This window comes from Solanum pennellii, chromosome 6 (assembly GCF_001406875.1).
Source record: "Solanum pennellii chromosome 6, SPENNV200".
Lineage (NCBI taxonomy): Eukaryota > Viridiplantae > Streptophyta > Magnoliopsida > Solanales > Solanaceae > Solanum > Solanum pennellii.
The window spans coordinates 55,588,120-55,606,165 of NC_028642.1; the positions used below are offsets into that span (position 1 = coordinate 55,588,120).

Consider the following 18,046-nt stretch of genomic DNA (forward strand, 5'->3'; position numbering starts at 1 on the left):
TCAACATCTTCAATTTTTTTACAAAATCATCTTAAATTTCGGCTACATCATTAGTTTCTTTTTTTCAAAAATAAAATTCTAACATTATTTGCAAAAAATATATTCCAAAAAACAAAATTAGTCCCAAATTTCAAAATTTCTTTGATTCTTGTTTTTGTAGTTTTTTACATTAGATCCTTGTTGACTAGTGTTTTTTGAGTTTATGTACAAAATTTCAAATGATTTGAAGTTGTGGAGAATCTACCATTAAAGAATGTTGAAGTTTTGAAACTTTAAAGAAATTTTAATTGGTCTTGTTGAGTTAGGTTGAATTTGAACTCAAAAGAAATTGAGTTTTGATATCCAGCTTGGAGCGATACTATTCTTAAATTTTGAGGCGATTCGTGAAGAATTAAATAAATTTGAAATTTGGGAATTGTTAATATTCTTATGTGTTCTTAGGGATGTAAAAGCAAAAAACATACATTTGATCCAAAAACATCAATAGAAAAAAATGTTACACCTTATTTGATCTGTAAAAAGAGATTTTACAAAATTGGAATTAAAAAAAATGACATGAATGAACTTTTTCTTTAACAGCAATGGTGAGCCAAACTTTTAATGAATGATATAAAGGGCCTTTTCTAAAAATTCGATAATATATTTGAGCATTTTCTATATATTAAATAACCTTTCTAATTAAGGATTTGGTGTCCAATCAAGTTTGTGGAGGGCTATGAATTTGTGTCATATGAATCAAAATTAAATGCCACGTGTGGCGCAACTTTCAAAGTTCTCGAGTATCGCACCTGCCACGTGTCTTGATACAATTTTTAGCTCCCAAGAAACAAAATCTCTTTACCCAAAATTAGAAGTCAAAAATCAAAATCCCATCTTCAATATTTTCTTGTTTTTCATCTCTCTCAATTCAATTCGCTTTGATAAACAGCTATGTCTGAAAGGCGATTTCGTTTTGGTTACGTACTTGCATCGAAGAAAGTTTCAAGCTTTATTCAAGATTCACTCATCAATCATGCCCAAGAAAATGGTATTGATTTAGTGCCTATCGATCTTGACAAACCATTAATCGAACAAGGTCCTTTTGATTGTATATTCCACAAGCTATATGGTCCAGAATGGAGGAAGCAGTTAGAAGAATTCGCGCTTCAGAACCCAACCGCCATTATAGTAGATCCAATCGACGCCATTGAAAAGCTTCATAATCGGCTCACAATGCTTGACGTCGTTAACGAAATGAAAATCGCCGGAGATAGCGAAACTATCGGAATCCCTATTCAGATTTTCGTTGGAGAAAATTCAGAATCCCTTTTAGACGCTATTACTAGTCAAGGGTTACATTTCCCTGTCATTGCTAAGCCGTTGATTGCGAATGGCTCTGCTGATTCTCATCAAATGTCTTTGGTTTTGAAGCCGGAAGGGTTAGAAGGGCTGAAACCCCCAATTGTTTTACAGGAATTTGTGAATCATGGAGGCGTTATTTTCAAGGTTTATGTAGCTGGGGAGCATGTTAAATGTGTGAAAAGGAGGTCATTGCCTGACATTCCGGAGGAGAAATTGGGGATGTTAGAGAATTTGATATCGTTTTCGCAGATATCTAATTTAACTGCTCAAGATCAGAATGATGATACTTTTGCTGAACTGATTGAGAAGGCGGTGATGCCTCCGTCAAGATTTGTGACAGATGTTGCCAATCAGTTGAGGGATGCTTTGAAGTTGCATCTTTTTAACTTTGATATGATTAGAGATGAAAAAGTTGGGAATCGATATCTTGTTATTGACATCAATTATTTCCCTGGCTATGCTAAAATCCCAAACTATGAGACTATGATGACTGCATTTTTCCTAGATATTGCACGCGAGAAGCTAAACAACGAGTCTCGTTAGGCCTCTTATCAGATCATTATAGTGGTTATACAGTTAGCTTTTTTACTGTTTTACCTCAGCTGAAGTAAATGTGAATCAAAAGAGGCTAACTGCTCTAATTTCGTAAAACTGTAAGGTAAAAGTCTACTGAGTTTTGGAGCAATTGATGCGCTTCTCTTTCATTCTCCTTCTTTCTTTAGTTTAGTTAATGAGATGTGGAATAATTTGGAACCGGATGATAATACTTCTAAGTTTTAACTCTTCTGTTGAATGAAGTTTTTAATTTTGAGGAATTGGTGTTTTTCAATTCATGTTCAATTTTGAGATTGCCTGAGCCATTTTTCTATCTTGTTCAATATTTTGGCTGCCTTTGTTGGTAATTGGTTCAAGCAATCGTAGAACTAGACATCCCTGCTTGCACCCATTACTCACATAACTAGTCAATATCAACGGCATATAACTACATATATACTTTAGTTTTTGAATAACGATAATTTGGGTATATTGCATTCTCCTATATAAACAAATTTTATGCATATATGTGACCAAGTTCATATTACCTCATTATCTTAATAAATAAAATTAAATTTTTTTTTGAAAAAAGACCTCAAAGATGTATATAAATAATTAGTACTTATAATAAGAATTTAGAATAAATGGCTGTCTTCTAGCGCAATTTTTTCAAACATCCTTCTTTGTCCACTTCTATCCGTGGAGGAATAATGTCCATGAAAGGAAGCACCACTTTTTTGACTTAATCAGAATGATTTTAACCTTTAAAGTCGTGTAATTAATTTCTCACTCAGCTAACTATAAATGATAAATATAATATGTTGTAATGTTTAGGTGAAGTTGGTAATCTTTTTATCTTTCTTCATGTAGAATTTTGGTTTTTTTAACAAATTTTGAATCAACACAAAAGTAAATTGTAATCACTAATAAAATATAAAAAAATATAATTTATTAATCACGATTGTGTGTACAGTTTTGTTACTTTCTTAATTTTTCTATGATTCGAGAGTTATTTGTGGTAGATTTCTCAATATGATTTAAGTCTGATTTCCTTATAAATATTTCATGAATTTTTAATATATTCGAGATGCTTCTTTTAAGAGAATATAATATCCTTTATATAGACATAAGTTTAGTATATCCTTCAGAAATTCTAACAGAAATCAATACACGTAGACGTAGTACCCTAATTAGAATTGAAAATAATTTATAATTTTTCAATGTCTTTAATATTTAATGACAAATCACAATTATTTCATATGATTTTTAAACCTATTTTAATATGAAATAAATAAATAAATTTTAACACCTCTAGCCGGTCTATCGTAGATTACCTCCTACTTCCTCTTTCATTTATGGTTTGGCTAGTTAGCTAGAGAAGTACATATATAATTCCCCCAAGATTTTGCATTTATTTATTTAAAATAATTTCTAGTTCCTACCTTCTCTCTTTTGTAAATACATGAATTATATCAAATTTATGTCTTATTTATGCATAATAGAATATTAAGAAAAAATAAGGATATTATTCATGAACAAATTAAATACTAACTAATTTCCAAAGCAACCCCTCTTAATAAAAAATTTTCCAAAAAGAAGCAAACACTTATTTTCAAATTATACGATATACACTATGTGATAGGAGTAATAATTTTTAAGACAATATTCCCACATTTAACAAGAAATTATGTATTCATTTTTATATTACTAAGAACTTGCCTTACGAATCCCTACGGTACTTCTAAACCAAATCAATCTCGTTAACAAAATCTCTAATATAATAGTATTTCATTATTCAGTTATTCCTATTTAGTTATCAAAAAATAACTTTTATACATTCTCTAAAAACTGTAATTTATAAGGAGAGGATCAGATTAGTTTTATTTTATAAACTTTTTAGTTTTTTTAATCACATTAGTTTAATTTTAACAACTAATTAAACTTTATGTACACGTCTTTTTTCACTTTAGAACAACTAATAGTTGATAAGTAATCGTCAAAGAACATAGTGAAGCGGATAGCGGATAATTTGCTTGATCTTTTAGTTTTGAGTTTTAAATATAAAAAAATCTTTAATAAAAAACTTTTCTCAAATTAAATTAGACTATTAATTTATTAATTAATTAAACGTTATATATCAAATAATATAAATATAATTTAATAATTTACTAAAAAATTATTAGTTAATCCATTAAAATAAAACCTCAAACTACTAATATTTAATTATTTTTTCTTAAAAAAAATTATTAACAAAATCACTAAAATTAATACTCATGAATAACTGTTTTTTTGAATTCGATTTTGAAGCTGTAAAAAAAGCCAACTCGGCGCTTATTCGAATTAATAGACAAAAAAAATGGTTGACAAGTAAATGGGAACAAAAGGGGTGGGCGCATTTATTCTTTGAGTAATTCACTCTGCTACTTTCTATGTTATCACTCTTTTTTTCCCAAACAAATCTTCTCTCTCACCATCTCCTCGAATCGCGAGACCTACAAACCATTTTCTACTGCTTCTTCGTATCTCACTCTCTGTACATACCAGGTGAATAAACAGAGAAACCGTTAGAATGTCGCCGGACGGCGAAAAAACTAAAGAAGGAGTTCATGAGATAGGAAATTCGGTTCCGCCTTTTCTGAGCAAAACGTATGACATGGTGGATGATCGGTCGACGGACTCTGTTGTGTCGTGGAGTAAGAGTAATAACAGTTTCGTGGTATGGAATGTGCCGGAGTTCTCCAGGGATATTTTGCCAAAGTATTTTAAGCACAATAACTTTTCCAGCTTCGTCAGGCAGTTGAATATTTATGTTAGTAAAATTAATTAATAAAATTCTTCTTTGTTTCATCGCCCTTACAAAATTTATGCATTTGCTTGTGATGTTCGTGTTTGCAGCAATTTACTTAAACCCTAAATAAATCACTTCTTTTAAGTGTTGAATTGGTTTCTGAATGTAGCTAATGTGGATTGGTGTATGTTGAAATATTCGTCTGAATGAATTGGAAATATACTGATAATTTTGAGACACAGTTGATTGCTATAGTGAATGTTTCTGCTAGATTTATTTACCTTTTTCTGTATATTAGTTGTTTTAGGTGTTTTTACTTGGATCGCTTGTGTTCTAGCTCTTACTATAAGATAGCTTATTTGTCTTCTATTTGTTGATATCTTATCCTGAGATTATATATGATTAGCGCATTGAGTTGGAAAGACGTTGCAAAATTTGAGCAAATAGGCAAAAACTTTCTATCTAATTAGACGAGAATTTCTGATTAGTATATTTCAGTTACATTGAGTAATGCTTCCTGCTATTCAGTTTCATAGTTAGCAAATTATGTGCTGTGTAAACTGATTATTAGTTGGCCATGGTGAATATCGTAAATAGAAAAACTGGGGCTGACTTGAGGCTATCGCTATTTATGCAAATGTTATCTGTAAAAGGTCTTCTATATATTTAGAGTAGGAGCACCAAGGAGGTGCAAGGACAAAGTGCCTGGAAGCTCAAAGGTCTGCAGTGTTAGTAAAACAGACTTAATCTCCTGGAAGCTTAGGGCCTATCTTGAATTCAATATTTGGAAGATAAATGGTAATTTCAGTGTTTGGTGTGTTTTGCAAAGTTGGGTTAAGGGCTTGTAATGTTTTCTCATGGGATAACAGTATTCCAACAGGAAAAGAAGGTCTGGTTTACGCCACCACAAAAAAAAAAGAAAAAAGAGAAAAATAAGTAATATCGATATTTTCGTTTTATAATGTGTTAGTTGCATGTGCTGAAATATTGACTAAATTGTAACCAAGCGAAGACATTTTTGTTGGAAAAAGTTGATATATACAAATCACGATACAAGTATTACAATCTCACATGACTCCATTCCCAACTTCTTATTTTAGCAATCCAATCATTTGCTAGTCCTGTCTGCTGAATAACAATTTGAAGACACCGAATGAAGTGTACCTATGTGATACTGCAACAATTCTGTCCAGGTTTCAATGTTCTTTAATAGATTGACGATGAGAATCTCTTCTAATTATGACGAGGGAATTGTTTTCTTGCGTAGTGCAGTTAATACTTAATACAGTGTTGTCATTCTCTGTTGTCTGTGTATTTCAGTTACAAACATTCTTTGTATATGTTGGGCAGCCTGTACTCTTTTTACAGTTTGCTATCCCCTTTCATCAACCAGGGTTACAAGAAGGTTGATCCAGACTGCTGGGAATTTGCAAATGAGGGATTTCTTAGAGGCCAAAAGCACCTCTTGAAGACTATAAGTAGGCGAAAACCCTCTCAAATGCAGGTTCATCAGGAGACTGCCTCCCAAGTGCAAAGTTTATCTGTTGGATCTTGTGTTGAAGTTGGCAAGATTGGAATTGAAGAAGAGGTGGAAAGGCTTAAAATAGATAAAAGCATTCATATGGAGGAGCTAGTCAGTTTGAGGCAGCAGCAGAAGGCAACAGATCACCGCTTGGAGAATGTTGGGCAGCGTCTTCAGTTAATGGAGCAAAGGGAACAGCAAGCGATGACATTCCTTGCTAAGGCCTTGCAGAGCCCTGGCTTTATAGCTGAACTGGTTCATCAACAGAATGAAGGTAAAAGGCGCATTCCTGGGATGAATAAGAAGAGGAGATTCCCCAACCAGGAAGAAGAAAATTATGCAGCCAAGCAGGTCAGTACTTTGCGTGACAGGCAGATAGTCCGTTACCAGCCTTTAATAAATGAGGCAGCAAAAGCATTGCTGCAGAAGCTCCTGAAAACTAATACATCTGGTAGATTGGAGACCATAGTTAAGAACACACATGGTTTCTTGACTAATCGTGCCCGTTCTTTTGAAAATACATTAGAGACTGGTGGTATATCCCCTCATATTTCTGAGGTTACTCTTTCGCAATTGGCAACTTCTTCACAATCTCATCTGATGTCGGATTCAGGATTTCCATTCAACTCTAGTTTATCTGTCATTCCTGAGATCCAGTATTCCCCTAGTCTGGTTCCTGGGCAAGCCAAGGTCCCTCAGTTTCCTGAATTAAATGCGCTCTACTCTAAGACGGACAATGTGAACCCTGAATTTTCAGGACATGGCTTCAATACACCGGAAACTCATGAAATAACTAACCTTAAGCGGCCGGAGACCGGGGATATGCCATACATTGAAACAATGCAAGATATTGTGGATGATGTAGTATCTATTATCCCTGATGGATTTTCTATGGATGATGTCTTCTCGGATGAGATGCCTAAGCTTCCAGGCATAAATGACACTTTCTGGGACCAGATTCTTTTAGCAAGCCCTCTCACTGGTGATAAGGATGAGATTGGTTCTCTAGCATTAGGCGATGGTTTATCAAAAGAAGAGGATGTTCCAGAAGTTCAAGAGAGTGATTGTGATAAACTGTAGCATATGAGTCATCTTATTTAACAGATGGGACTTCTCGCATCAGGGCTCTCATAGTGAATGAAATTGTGAATTTTAGTTGAATCCGGAAAACATCAAAGGTAGAAATTTTGTTTGTTATTCACTATGATGAGCTTATTATTTTCTTATCCCTTCGACAAACCCTTGCAAAATTCTTACCATTTCTTTTAATTTTGATTTTTACACAACATGTTCTTTTATCCGAAGTTTTTGTAATTCTAGCTTATGTGAAAAACTTATGCATGCATAACTCAAGAGAAAATGATAAAATTCTCTCTTATGATTTGGGGGAAGGTCTAAAATGGTTCTTTATATATACATCCAAGTAGTTTTAGCCTTTCATGTTTACTGCCATTGAGCACTTTTGGTCTTTATTATTATTAGAATACTTGGTGCTTTGATGCAGTTGATCCGTGAGAGGCATGGTCACCAATTAGCTGTTTAAACTGAAGAGAACCATCAGGATGAACTTCTCCAGATTTATTCCCCCCCTATTCATACCTTAAGAAAAAAAAAATTCAAGCCAATTAAATACACCGTTTGCTTTCTTTGACCCTCAAATATATGAATTAGCGAATGGATGAACATTTTTTCTCTCACTTGTACCATCAATAATAGCCTTAGTACGTGACTCTGTATGCTGCTAACATAAAGGAAATTCACTTGCAGGTTTAGACCAACCCCCAACATAAGAGACTAGTTTTTTTTCATTTTCTCCGTTAAAAACAAGGAATATCACTTTCAATGTATAGATCTATGTGACTCTGTAAGCTTCTAACAGCCTTCTGGTTGCATGAAATCTATTGTTGAGTTAATTCTTATTTGTAGTGGGAACAGAGATGTTACATTGGTTTTATATCTATAAATACATTCTGCATTATGTGGGTGGGTGGATGACATCTCGAGGTGGAGTCAGGTTTCAATATTTCTCCAATTCCTTTCAGGACCTTCTATTATTAGGTCTAGTATGCATGTTTTAATCTTTAAACATATAGTTTTGCTTTGAGCACAACTACTAAAACCTTTGGTATGCTTGGAGAGAGCATAGGGGCTTTTAGTTTCTCATCATGTTTCTGTGTTTTTTGTCAGGTGAATGCGCTGTACTGGTGGACTGACAGCGGACTGATCTTCGCTACAGACGAAGTTGAGTAGATAAATATGTTATCTGCCTAATGCATTTTTGTTTCAAACACTTTGACTATTTGGATATCCAAGTTACCATGCGGGGTCGGGAAAGGTTGCTAAAAGATTGTCACTGGTGGAATATATAGAAGTTCTTTTAAATATAATATAATGACAATGAGGATTTGATACAGATGTAAGTATAACTTTCAAGAAAATGTGATATTGTTAATCTGCAAAGGTTACTTTAAGCAGATTTCTCCCATCATATAGTCGATTCTCTTTCGGGATATGATGAGCTTAACAGTCATGAACTTATTTTCCTTTCCCAGTATCTCATTATCAGATTAATATGTGGTCATTCTGAGTCTTAAGTATTTGTGGTCGTTTTTAGTTTGTAGCCATTAGTTTGGTTATATTCTCTTTGTTGCTTGCTATTTTATGAGAAATAGAGGAAGAACCTTTATTTCCGCATGTGGAAATGTTTCATTTGGGTTATGGTTTGGTGTAAACACCGTGTGGGTAAAGTTTTACTGGATTACCAATGTTTGATGGAGATTAATACCCACTCTGATAGCAGATTAGTCCTCACATGCACTCAATTGTGAAAGATATCAGTTTTCTCGATTGAATGCAGTCAGAAATGATCAATCGCAATAGCCAATAGGTATTTGGTTTTGCCTGCCTCTGGTTAGACGTTGGTAATATCTTTTCTTGCCTGTTGAATCAATTGAGTTTTGCCTTTGTTGGGATCAGGTGGATGCATGATGCTCAAGAAATAAATAGTTTTACCCTTTTGGTTATGTAAATTAGGTATAGAACCACTAGTCTAGCAAGGAAGGAAAAATGTCAGTGAGCTAAGGGAGGACTTGGAGGATAATGCTGGGACGGTATTCTCCTACCAAGCTACTTCTTACCGTCTCTGAAGTACTAGAAAAAATGGTTGTACTTAGTAATTTACTTGCTAATGCGATTGTCGAATACCAATTTGTGACTATATCTGGATCATTGAAAGGAAGAGCTTTATTGCTATGGTAAGAGTTGTCATCTTATGACCAAAGAGGTCATAAGTTCAAGCCTAGGGATAAGCTCTTGTAGAAATGAAAGGTAAGATTACGTACAATAGTCACAATGTGGTAGCACACTGAACACATATAGTTCCCAATGTCTATAATTTGAATACTGTACATCTGTACCTTGAAGATCATACTGACGTACAAATTATCTACATTAGCAGACTGATGCAGGTAGAACAATCGGAACCCATACACTTGAGAGATGAAAAAACTACAACATCTCAATTTAGTAACTTGGAAGAGAACTCTTTATGCTAGCACCAGTACAATTATTATTAGCAGGATGACCCCAAATATCACCAACAACAAGCAGCTCTGCAAAGAAAATTTGTAAGTATCAATTTTGCGCCAAGCTAAAGGCAATCCGTAAGCTATCATAGGACTAGCTGCAATATAGACTCTTACCATAGATGAATTACATTGTTGGATTTTCGATGCTTTGGTAAGTTGCTTTGCAGCTTGTACAGTTGCATCATGAGAACTCCCAATATTAGAACTTATATCATCTGGAAGATGGTTTTTTAGGATGTTAGATTCATTAATAAGGTTAGTTATGGTTAGAACTTCGGAAGAAGAAGGACAAAGGATCGGATCAGATAGAGATATTGGCTAACCGAGCATAGTTCCTTGTTCATGGACCAATAGAGCTAAATCCTTGAACATCTCATTCAGTTCACCAATCTGTTGCTGGATTTCTGTCATTCCTTGCTCTCTTTCTTCTATGATGGCTTCGTTAAAAACAATCTCATGTTCCAATTGTACGACGTCCTGTCTGCCATAGAAGTAAAGCCAGGGTTCACCATGAGCAAAAGATCTGGTGGCAGCATAAAGAATTTGGGAAAATAGAAAGAAAAAATAAAATTACAGCAACTTGCCTTGCCATACTGAAACGTGGGTGCTGAAATAAAGTTTCTTAACATATACATTATCGATCAACAAAACCCAAAAAGGAGTGTGTACTTAGTTATCTCCTAACCTTTTGGATTCCAGAAGGATAGAACTGCTCTCGGCACTGATAGATGAACTTATCTGAATCTCTATGCTTCTGCAAAATACAAATGTAAGATATGAAGATAAGATCATATATCCGGGCTAAGAAAGAAAGTTGGCAGAAGTTAATTACCTGGATGAATTGATCTCCTGGGAAATGGAAGGAGTGTAATCTGCCTCTCTCTGTGCTGCAAGTTGCTGAGCTTTTTGGAACTTTTTAAGAACAGATTGGAAATCCTTAGCAAGCTTAGCATTGGCGATCTTCTTGGTGACCTGAAGTTTAAAATAAACATTACTCACAAGATTCCCGTTCTTCTATCTTCACTTTCTTGTTCAAATAATTCATCCACTTACACTAGATTGAGAATGTCGATTTGATTCCATGGCTTGCTTTAGGTTAGCTGAAGTTTCTTTTATCAATTTTGCAATTTGCTGTCTTGTACTGTGGCTGCAGAGAAAAGCAAGAAATTAAACCATGTTAACACATGCACCACTGTAAAATGTGCTTCATCAAGGATCAGAGTACAAGTCTTTACAGCTTGTGGCGGAGTTGAATAGCGTCTTTGGGTGTTCCAAGGGTGTTAACTAGGCGTTGAAAGTTTGTCAAAGCTGTGTTTATTTGAAACACACCAACTACTATGGATTGACGATTATCAGAAGCAGATGGATTTGTGATGGCTTGTGTTGTTTGTCGTTCCCATGATCCACTTCCTCCTTGAACATACAATGAGCTTCCTGATTCAAGATCTTCAAAGCTCATTTTGAAAACACACAAAAATGAGAGTAGTTTTTCTCTTTGTTGGTGTGCTGTAAATGAATCAGAAATCTGCGTCTACAAAGAGGAGAACCAACTGTCGTGTTGTCAAAGGGGAGGTTGCTTTCGAATTGCAAGAAAAAAGCAGGAGAAGTGGGCAATGTGCCGTGCAAGTAAAAATATTAATACTAGAAGAGAGTACAAAACGACGAAAGGAGGAAGGTGCATTAGCTTTAACGCCTCTGCTATTTCTGTTTTGCTGTTGAGTTTTGGCTTCAGTTTTATCATTTACTAATATTACCTCTTCCAGGTGTTATCCAAGTACACCCTTTTGCCAAAAATATACTTATTTAAACTTACCAAATATGGTATTCCAATAATGTCTACCAATAAATTATAAGTCAGAATCGACAAAGCTTAAGAAACCATATAACATGCAAAGGTTGAAAATATTGGCATTTGTGTTACGAATATAGTGAATTGTGGAGGTCTCCTGCAATTCTTTTGGAGAAGCTTGCAATCAATAAGTAATTATTTATAATTATAATAAAAATTTATTTATATGCTAAACTAATGAAATTAACCTTATTTGTTAAAGATTAAGGAAAATAATATTATACAAGTGAAATACACATAAATTTACCAATTTATAAGTAACTTGTGTAGACACTTTCTATTCTTTATAAATTATAAATGAAGCTAAATTAATTTATTTTGTACTTAAATTCGTGTGGCCTTATTGGAAACACCTGGTGATGGTAAATAGCGAGTCCATTTGCCAACTTTTGCGTATAACACGTTCTATTTCTAACTCCATAATAATAATATTACTATTTTTTTTACATCTCTATTTTGGATTCTTCATCCAATTTTTTTTTTTGTTCTTTCGATATTCTCCAAATTCTTCTCAGATTGATCTGCTATCTTTTTTCTATCTCGATCCATGTCGGTAAGTGAATAGCTCAACATCTCTATTTCTTTTAATTTGTTGGTACAAACAAATGCAAATTAGCTGATGATAATCTGTATTCTCCCCTGTTTGATCATGGAATAGATGAAATAAATCTTTTTTGACTGATTGTTCTGTGAGATTCGATTTCATTTGTATATATCTCAAATACATAAACAAATGGAGTCTAAACAAATATAAAATAATTCTTATTTATATCCTTTTTGTAATTAGTATATAGGAAAGGTACAACTTTTAATCTTATGGCATTATATCCATCAGGTGATAATAATATTTTGGTTATTTAGAATGAGAAAGATTGTTTTTTTTTTAAATAGTGGAAAAATTTAATAGATAAAGTCATTGTTACTATCACTACGTAACCGTACATGAGATTTTCACCTATTAAGCCTTTTGTTGTAAAGTCTTGCTGATATTTTTTGGTTGTTTTATTATTATGATAGGTTAAAACAGTGCAAGTGAACAATGTTTCTTTGGGTGCTAAAGAGCAAGATATCAAGGAGTTCTTCTCCTTCTCTGGGGATATTGAATATTTAGAGATGAAAGGGTTAGTTTATAATTATTATTTTTGGATTTTTCAGCATCTAACTTATCTTTACAAAACATTTTATATGGTCATAAACAGGGTAAGTGTGCCTATTGAGGATGATTGATGGCTACTTTTATTACCTTACATGTTTTTTTTTTGTTTTTTTGTTTTTATAGTGAGAGTGAGCGATCACAAGTTGCTTATGTAACATTCAAGGATCCTCAGAGTGCAGAGACCGCAGTTCTTCTTTCAGTATGTTAACTTCCCCTTGATCTTGATAGTTAATAAGTTTCTACAATTGCCAGTTTGATTTATTTAATGATGAAAAAACTGTTATCTTTGTTGATGAAGTATTACTTTTGGAGGCATTAAATGTCTTTTAGAATAATTTATGATAGTTATGTCTCGGAGTGTACACCAGAAATTCTATGAAAGGTGCAAGACCTTTGTGCTAGTTAAGTTAGCAAGCATCCTTTATCAAAAATGATACGAGCTAGCGCCCTATAGCAAAATTCTGAGAATAGCATTAAGTAGGTTAGCTCACAGTTTGTGGCTTTGTGTTTTTGTGGTTCCATCTATGTGAGATAAATTCAGATTCTCTTTCACATTTATGAGATTGCTAAGTTTTCTAGGTTATGAAAAAAAGGATACTGTTTATGTTAAGGAACATCAAAGGATCAGCTGCGCTAAGGGGCAACAATTTGCTTCATGTTTGTACTGTTTCTCTTGGTTAAACTGTCACTTGTAAGCTTCTGAGACCGTTAACTGAGGAGATTTAAGAGCTAATCCATCCATTACTTGGATAAATACTTCACATACCTCTGCTGGTTGGTATCTCCTTTTCAATTAGGTTTATTCACTCGGAGCCTTTTCTTTTCTGTAGGAACAACAGAAGTTCCAAAGTGGTCCCATATAAGCTAGATTCAGTTGAGAGTCATCACATAACTTTGGATTTTCATGTTAGCATTTTTGGCCAACAGAGGGGTGAGGGAGATAAAGTTTCATTCCTGATTTCATATTAATACAAGGAGCTTACGGTAAAGAAATGAACCGTGGGCCTAACTCAATCCCAATAAATTAGTTCATGAGGTGGGCAAATAAGTAGACAAACAACTCATCCCTCAACCCAATGTGGGATTGAGGTGAGGATTGCTCAGGGCCAAATAAGTAGACAAACAACTCATCCCTCAACGTAACGTGGGTAACTTCTGTAAGAGCTTCCAATTTTCACCTCCTTTAAGTATTTATTGGTTCGGGTAGCACTCATAGTTGTCTGTATCTTGACTTGGTGAGTTATGGATTTTCTGTCATTATTAATGTCTATTTCTTTTTTTTTTCTTTTGTCCATGACTAGCTATCAGTTTGTCTTTCTTATTTTTTTCCTTGGTGAGTAGGGGAGGGTGGAGAGGGATATATTAGGCAGATGATAGAAGTGCTGAAAGTCTTGAAGCTCCCCATTGCTGCCAGAGAATAGTTCAAAGTAGCTAGCGAAATTATAAAAGCCTAGGTCCATGTTACTTGTGTGTGGCCTTCTTACTTCAGCATGATGGCTTTAATAAAAGGATCAAAATAACTCTAGGAAAAAAAGCAGTTTGAAAAGTTTAAGGTATTATATTGCATTTTAGCATAGTGTAAAAGTCAATCAGTCCTTCAAAAGGAAGCACACAATTAAGGAGCTTGGACACTTATCTAATGAACATCTTATTGACAATTTTCTATGTGGATACTCTCACTGTTTTAGTATTTAAAGTCAGAATTGCTCAGATGTTACAGAGAGTAAGGGAACTTTTCTATACTTGAGAAGTCAGTACTATCATTTTTTCTCTTCTTCAACCCAGTTGAAGTGTTGTAATAGAGTCTAGAGATACAGATAAAGTGCATTCTAGCATAAGTATTGTTGGTTGTTCACATAGCTTATGTGCTGTTTGATTACAAGATGAGCTGTTTCCAATTTTTTATGGTGTCCCTTTACTGCTCCACTTTTGCAATTGATAAGCTCACTTTGTGTTTTTAGGGAGCTACAATTGTTGATCAGTCCATCTCAATAGTCCTAGCACCTGAGTACAAGCTCCCACCTACAGCTTCAGTATCACCAGTTGTACGTATAATTTTATGTTTTAAGCAGACTTTCCGGCTTCATCGATCACATGATTGTCCATAAATGGTGTACCATTTATATGTGCAGCCAAATGAAAGCACCACTGCACCCGCTGCTGGATCTGCTATTCAAAAGGCAGAGGATGTAGTCAGCAGCATGTTGGCAAAGGGCTTTATCTTGGGCAAGGACGCAGTTGGCAAAGCCAAGGCACTAGACGAGAGACACAAGATCACATCCACTACCTCAGCCACAGTTGCTTCTATAGACCAAAAATATGGCCTTAGTGAGAAAATCACTACAGGAGCGACCATTGTGAACCACAAAGTGAAAGAAATGGACCAGAAGTTCCAAGTCTCAGAAAAGTCAAAATCTGCTTTTGCAGCTGCTGAACAGACAGTTAGCAATGCTGGATCTGCCATCATGAAGAACAGATATGCTTTGACCGGTGTAACTTGGGCTGCAGGTGCATTAAGTCGAGTCACTAAGGCTGCCGGGGAAGTGGGACAGAAGACAAAGGAAAAACTGGCTGAAGAAGAAAGAAGAACTTTTACTAAAGGTCATGCACAAGAAAATACTGCAACTTCAACAAAAGGTAATGTGCAACAACAAGCTGCAGATACCGCTAAAGGTGATGTCCAAGAACTCACTCCAGCTTCTGCTAAAGGTGATGTGCAAGAACTTGCTGCAGCTTCTGCTAAAGGTGATGTGCAAGAACTTGCTACAGCTTCTGCTAAAGGTGATGTACAAGAACTTGCTGCAGCTTCTGCCAAAAGTAATGTGCAAGAACATGCTGCAACTTCTGCTAAAAATGATGTGCAAGAAGTTGCAGCAACTACTGCAAAACAAGAACATACCGAGACTCAAATCGGAGTTGAGGAATCCACCAATCCCTCTCTTCCACCAAAAGCTTAATCCAACATTATCTTGAAAGTAAATGCGCGATTTACGCTAGTTTGTTATTCGAATTTGCACAGGTCATTATGTATCAACTATGGTATTTATACATGGAATCTTATTTCTTAGGTATGTTGGGCCTAAACATCTTTCTTGTAGGAGACATATTTTTTTCTAACAAAAAAGGGATTTGCAAGAGATGACATTCATTACTATTTCAATATTGCACTAAGTGAAAAATCAGATTACCTCCTTTCAATTCCGTTAATTTTTATGATTAAACTCTGCATCATCTCCATGCTAAACTCCTTGCATTTAAACTAAAAGTAATGACTTTAAATAAAACATGTAGGATTTCTTTACTTGTCAAATCTCAAAATATTCTATAGAGGTTCCTTTTATTTTTTTTTCTTTTTGCATAAGAGTTGGTATGGACTTGTAAATTTCAATGATCATACGTTTATTTGTATATAACAGGAAAATTATATATATATATATATATATATATATATTAAACTTGTTCTAATTGATGCATGTAATTAGAGAAAGTGACATATTTTAAGCGGTTAACTTATTGGAATAAACAATTGCTCGAGTTCCTAAACAATATTTATCCACAACTTTAAAAGGTAGTATGCATGTACTAAGCAGCAAATAACTAAGAAGAGAGGGGTATAAAAGAAGGAAAGAAATGTCTTCGATCTGGCTCTTGTTCCCTGTAGGTTTATAGCACGCTAAGCTAGCTAAGAAAGGTATATCTTTCTCTTTTTGTTATTCGGATCGATAGAAATGTTTAGAATCCTCTTTCCATAGATATGAAGACTATAAAACATCGACCAAAGAGCGAGAACCGGTAAGAATGATTAATACAGTAAGAGAGCAAGATATTAACAAATCCGACCTTAGCTCAGTTGGTAGAGCGGAGGACTGTAGTTTGTGTGCTGAAATCCTTAGGTCGCTGGTTCGAATCCGGCAGGTCGGACATATTTTTATTATCTTTTTTCCTACTCCAAAAATTTAATTTCTTTTTACACTTTTAGCATTTATACTATATTATAAAAAGTAAAATTACAACACTCTTTGTGCTAGAAAAAACAAATATAATAGAGCGATCTCTTAGCAGAGTTACCTACCATATATACATGCAGTAGGTATGAGGCTAATTAGTTGTTGGAGCAGCAAGATTGCATGTTTTAAGCTTAGCTTTCATTTAGCTAAGTGTATCACATATGTTCTTTATTACCCATCATAATAACATAATCAAACAACTTTAATCTAACAGCACATTCACAAAACAATAAACCAAACATGGCCAGATATCATATGATCTTGACATTCCTTCTAAAGTTGCTGCTGTCATCTGTTTCTACTGCTACAAACAGTACCTCAGACATTCGCCAAGCCATCGAGGAGATGAGGACAGCAAATTATTTCACCTTTATAATGCTGATTAACATGGCCCCTGATGACCTTGTAAAAGGAAACATCACTTTCTTGATGCCAAGAGACAAGACACTGTCCCAAGCACTAATACAAGAAAACAACGTGGCAGATTTCTTGCAACGACATTCCTTACCATCACCATTGCTTTTTGACCACCTCCAACACTTCCCAACAGGATCCATGATACCAACTTCAAAACCTGACCTTTTCCTCAGAGTCAACAATTCTGGATACATGCATTTGTTTCTCAACAATGCTCGAGTCGTTAGTCCAAATATCTGCACTAAAAGTGCTTCCATCAGATGCCATGGCATTGATCAAGTCCTGGAAGGTGCCACTTTGCCATCTGAACATAATAATACCAGTCCTCCTGTGCCTCCACCTTGTGATCATAACATTACGAGTCCGCCTTTTGGGCTGGTTGCACCAACTCCTGTAATGTCACCACCATATGCAGCACAGCCAGTAAGTAGCAACATTAATCCGATCCCATCATCAGCTCCACCTCTGAAATCTGCAGTATCTTCAAGTAAAACCGGAATAACTGGGCTTATTTGGTTGATGATGGCCGTGAAGTTATCTCTTTGATCGAAACTTAAGCTTCTAGCTGAATCAAAGCAAGAGAGCAAGCTTGTATATGGAGGCCAAACGGGGATATACTGATATATTACTGAATTTGTATTATTGCATATGGTACTTCTACTCTATTTAAACTTTGTTGTTTGTTTTGCCACTTTCTATAGATGCTCCAAATGTATCTTATGTTTGAACTAGATAAAGTCCACAAACAACTTTTTGTACTAAAAGGGTTTGAAGTATTAATTGACAATTCTGCATTGTTGTGTTGGTTTGAATTTCAGAAACTGTGGAATGATTATAAGTTACTG

General features: G+C 34.7%; 5 protein-coding genes and 1 non-coding gene across 10 annotated transcripts; 5 read left to right on the forward strand and 1 right to left on the reverse strand.

Moving 5' to 3' along the window:
- Nucleotides 1-787: 787 nt before the first annotated feature.
- LOC107021629 (inositol-tetrakisphosphate 1-kinase 5-like) lies at nucleotides 788-2,156 on the forward strand. Its single transcript, XM_015222325.2, has one exon. It carries the CDS (start codon nucleotides 931-933, stop codon nucleotides 1,882-1,884), a length of 954 nt encoding a protein of 317 aa, XP_015077811.1. The 5' UTR covers nucleotides 788-930; the 3' UTR covers nucleotides 1,885-2,156.
- A 2,104-nt stretch (nucleotides 2,157-4,260) lies between these two features.
- LOC107023933 (heat stress transcription factor A-1b-like) lies at nucleotides 4,261-8,697 on the forward strand. Of its 2 annotated transcripts, none has more exons than XM_015224782.2 (3): nucleotides 4,261-4,591; nucleotides 6,057-7,363; nucleotides 8,373-8,697. In XM_015224782.2, exons 1-2 carry the CDS (start codon nucleotides 4,445-4,447, stop codon nucleotides 7,263-7,265), a joined length of 1,356 nt encoding a protein of 451 aa, XP_015080268.1. In that variant the 5' UTR covers nucleotides 4,261-4,444; the 3' UTR covers nucleotides 7,266-7,363; nucleotides 8,373-8,697. The 2 variants fall into 2 exon arrangements, with proteins under 2 accessions (XP_015080268.1, XP_015080267.1); XM_015224781.2 differs by having other exon boundaries at nucleotides 4,262-4,684.
- An 866-nt stretch (nucleotides 8,698-9,563) lies between these two features.
- On the reverse strand, nucleotides 9,564-11,262 carry LOC107023936 (syntaxin-21-like). 2 transcript variants are annotated; one of them, XM_015224785.2, is made up of 7 exons: nucleotides 11,008-11,262; nucleotides 10,826-10,919; nucleotides 10,605-10,744; nucleotides 10,458-10,526; nucleotides 10,096-10,253; nucleotides 9,887-9,987; nucleotides 9,564-9,796 (listed from the first exon to the last, which is right to left on the reverse strand). In XM_015224785.2, the coding sequence occupies exons 1-7, from the start codon at nucleotides 11,229-11,231 to the stop codon at nucleotides 9,731-9,733; spliced, it is 852 nt and encodes a 283-aa protein (XP_015080271.1). In that variant the 5' UTR covers nucleotides 11,232-11,262; the 3' UTR covers nucleotides 9,564-9,730. The 2 variants fall into 2 exon arrangements, with proteins under 2 accessions (XP_015080271.1, XP_027773652.1); XM_027917851.1 differs by having other exon boundaries at nucleotides 9,564-9,987.
- Nucleotides 9,701-15,914, forward strand: LOC107023935 (binding partner of ACD11 1-like). 3 transcript variants are annotated; one of them, XM_027917850.1, is made up of 5 exons: nucleotides 9,701-9,811; nucleotides 12,639-12,742; nucleotides 12,901-12,976; nucleotides 14,739-14,822; nucleotides 14,910-15,914. In XM_027917850.1, the coding sequence occupies exons 2-5, from the start codon at nucleotides 12,735-12,737 to the stop codon at nucleotides 15,732-15,734; spliced, it is 993 nt and encodes a 330-aa protein (XP_027773651.1). In that variant the 5' UTR covers nucleotides 9,701-9,811; nucleotides 12,639-12,734; the 3' UTR covers nucleotides 15,735-15,914. The 3 variants fall into 3 exon arrangements, with proteins under 3 accessions (XP_027773651.1, XP_015080270.1, XP_015080269.1); XM_015224784.2 differs by lacking the exon at nucleotides 9,701-9,811 and adding an exon at nucleotides 11,331-11,447; XM_015224783.2 differs by lacking the exon at nucleotides 9,701-9,811 and adding an exon at nucleotides 11,865-12,174.
- Nucleotides 15,915-16,612: 698 nt separating this feature from the next.
- Nucleotides 16,613-16,698, forward strand: TRNAY-GUA. The gene is given in 2 exon segments: nucleotides 16,613-16,649; nucleotides 16,663-16,698. It is a non-coding gene; the product is annotated as a tRNA-Tyr (tRNA).
- Nucleotides 16,699-16,855: 157 nt separating this feature from the next.
- On the forward strand, nucleotides 16,856-18,022 carry LOC107021692 (FAS1 domain-containing protein SELMODRAFT_448915-like). The gene has a single exon (XM_015222398.2). It carries the CDS (start codon nucleotides 17,025-17,027, stop codon nucleotides 17,745-17,747), a length of 723 nt encoding a protein of 240 aa, XP_015077884.1. The 5' UTR covers nucleotides 16,856-17,024; the 3' UTR covers nucleotides 17,748-18,022.
- The last annotated feature ends 24 nt before the right edge of the window (nucleotides 18,023-18,046 follow it).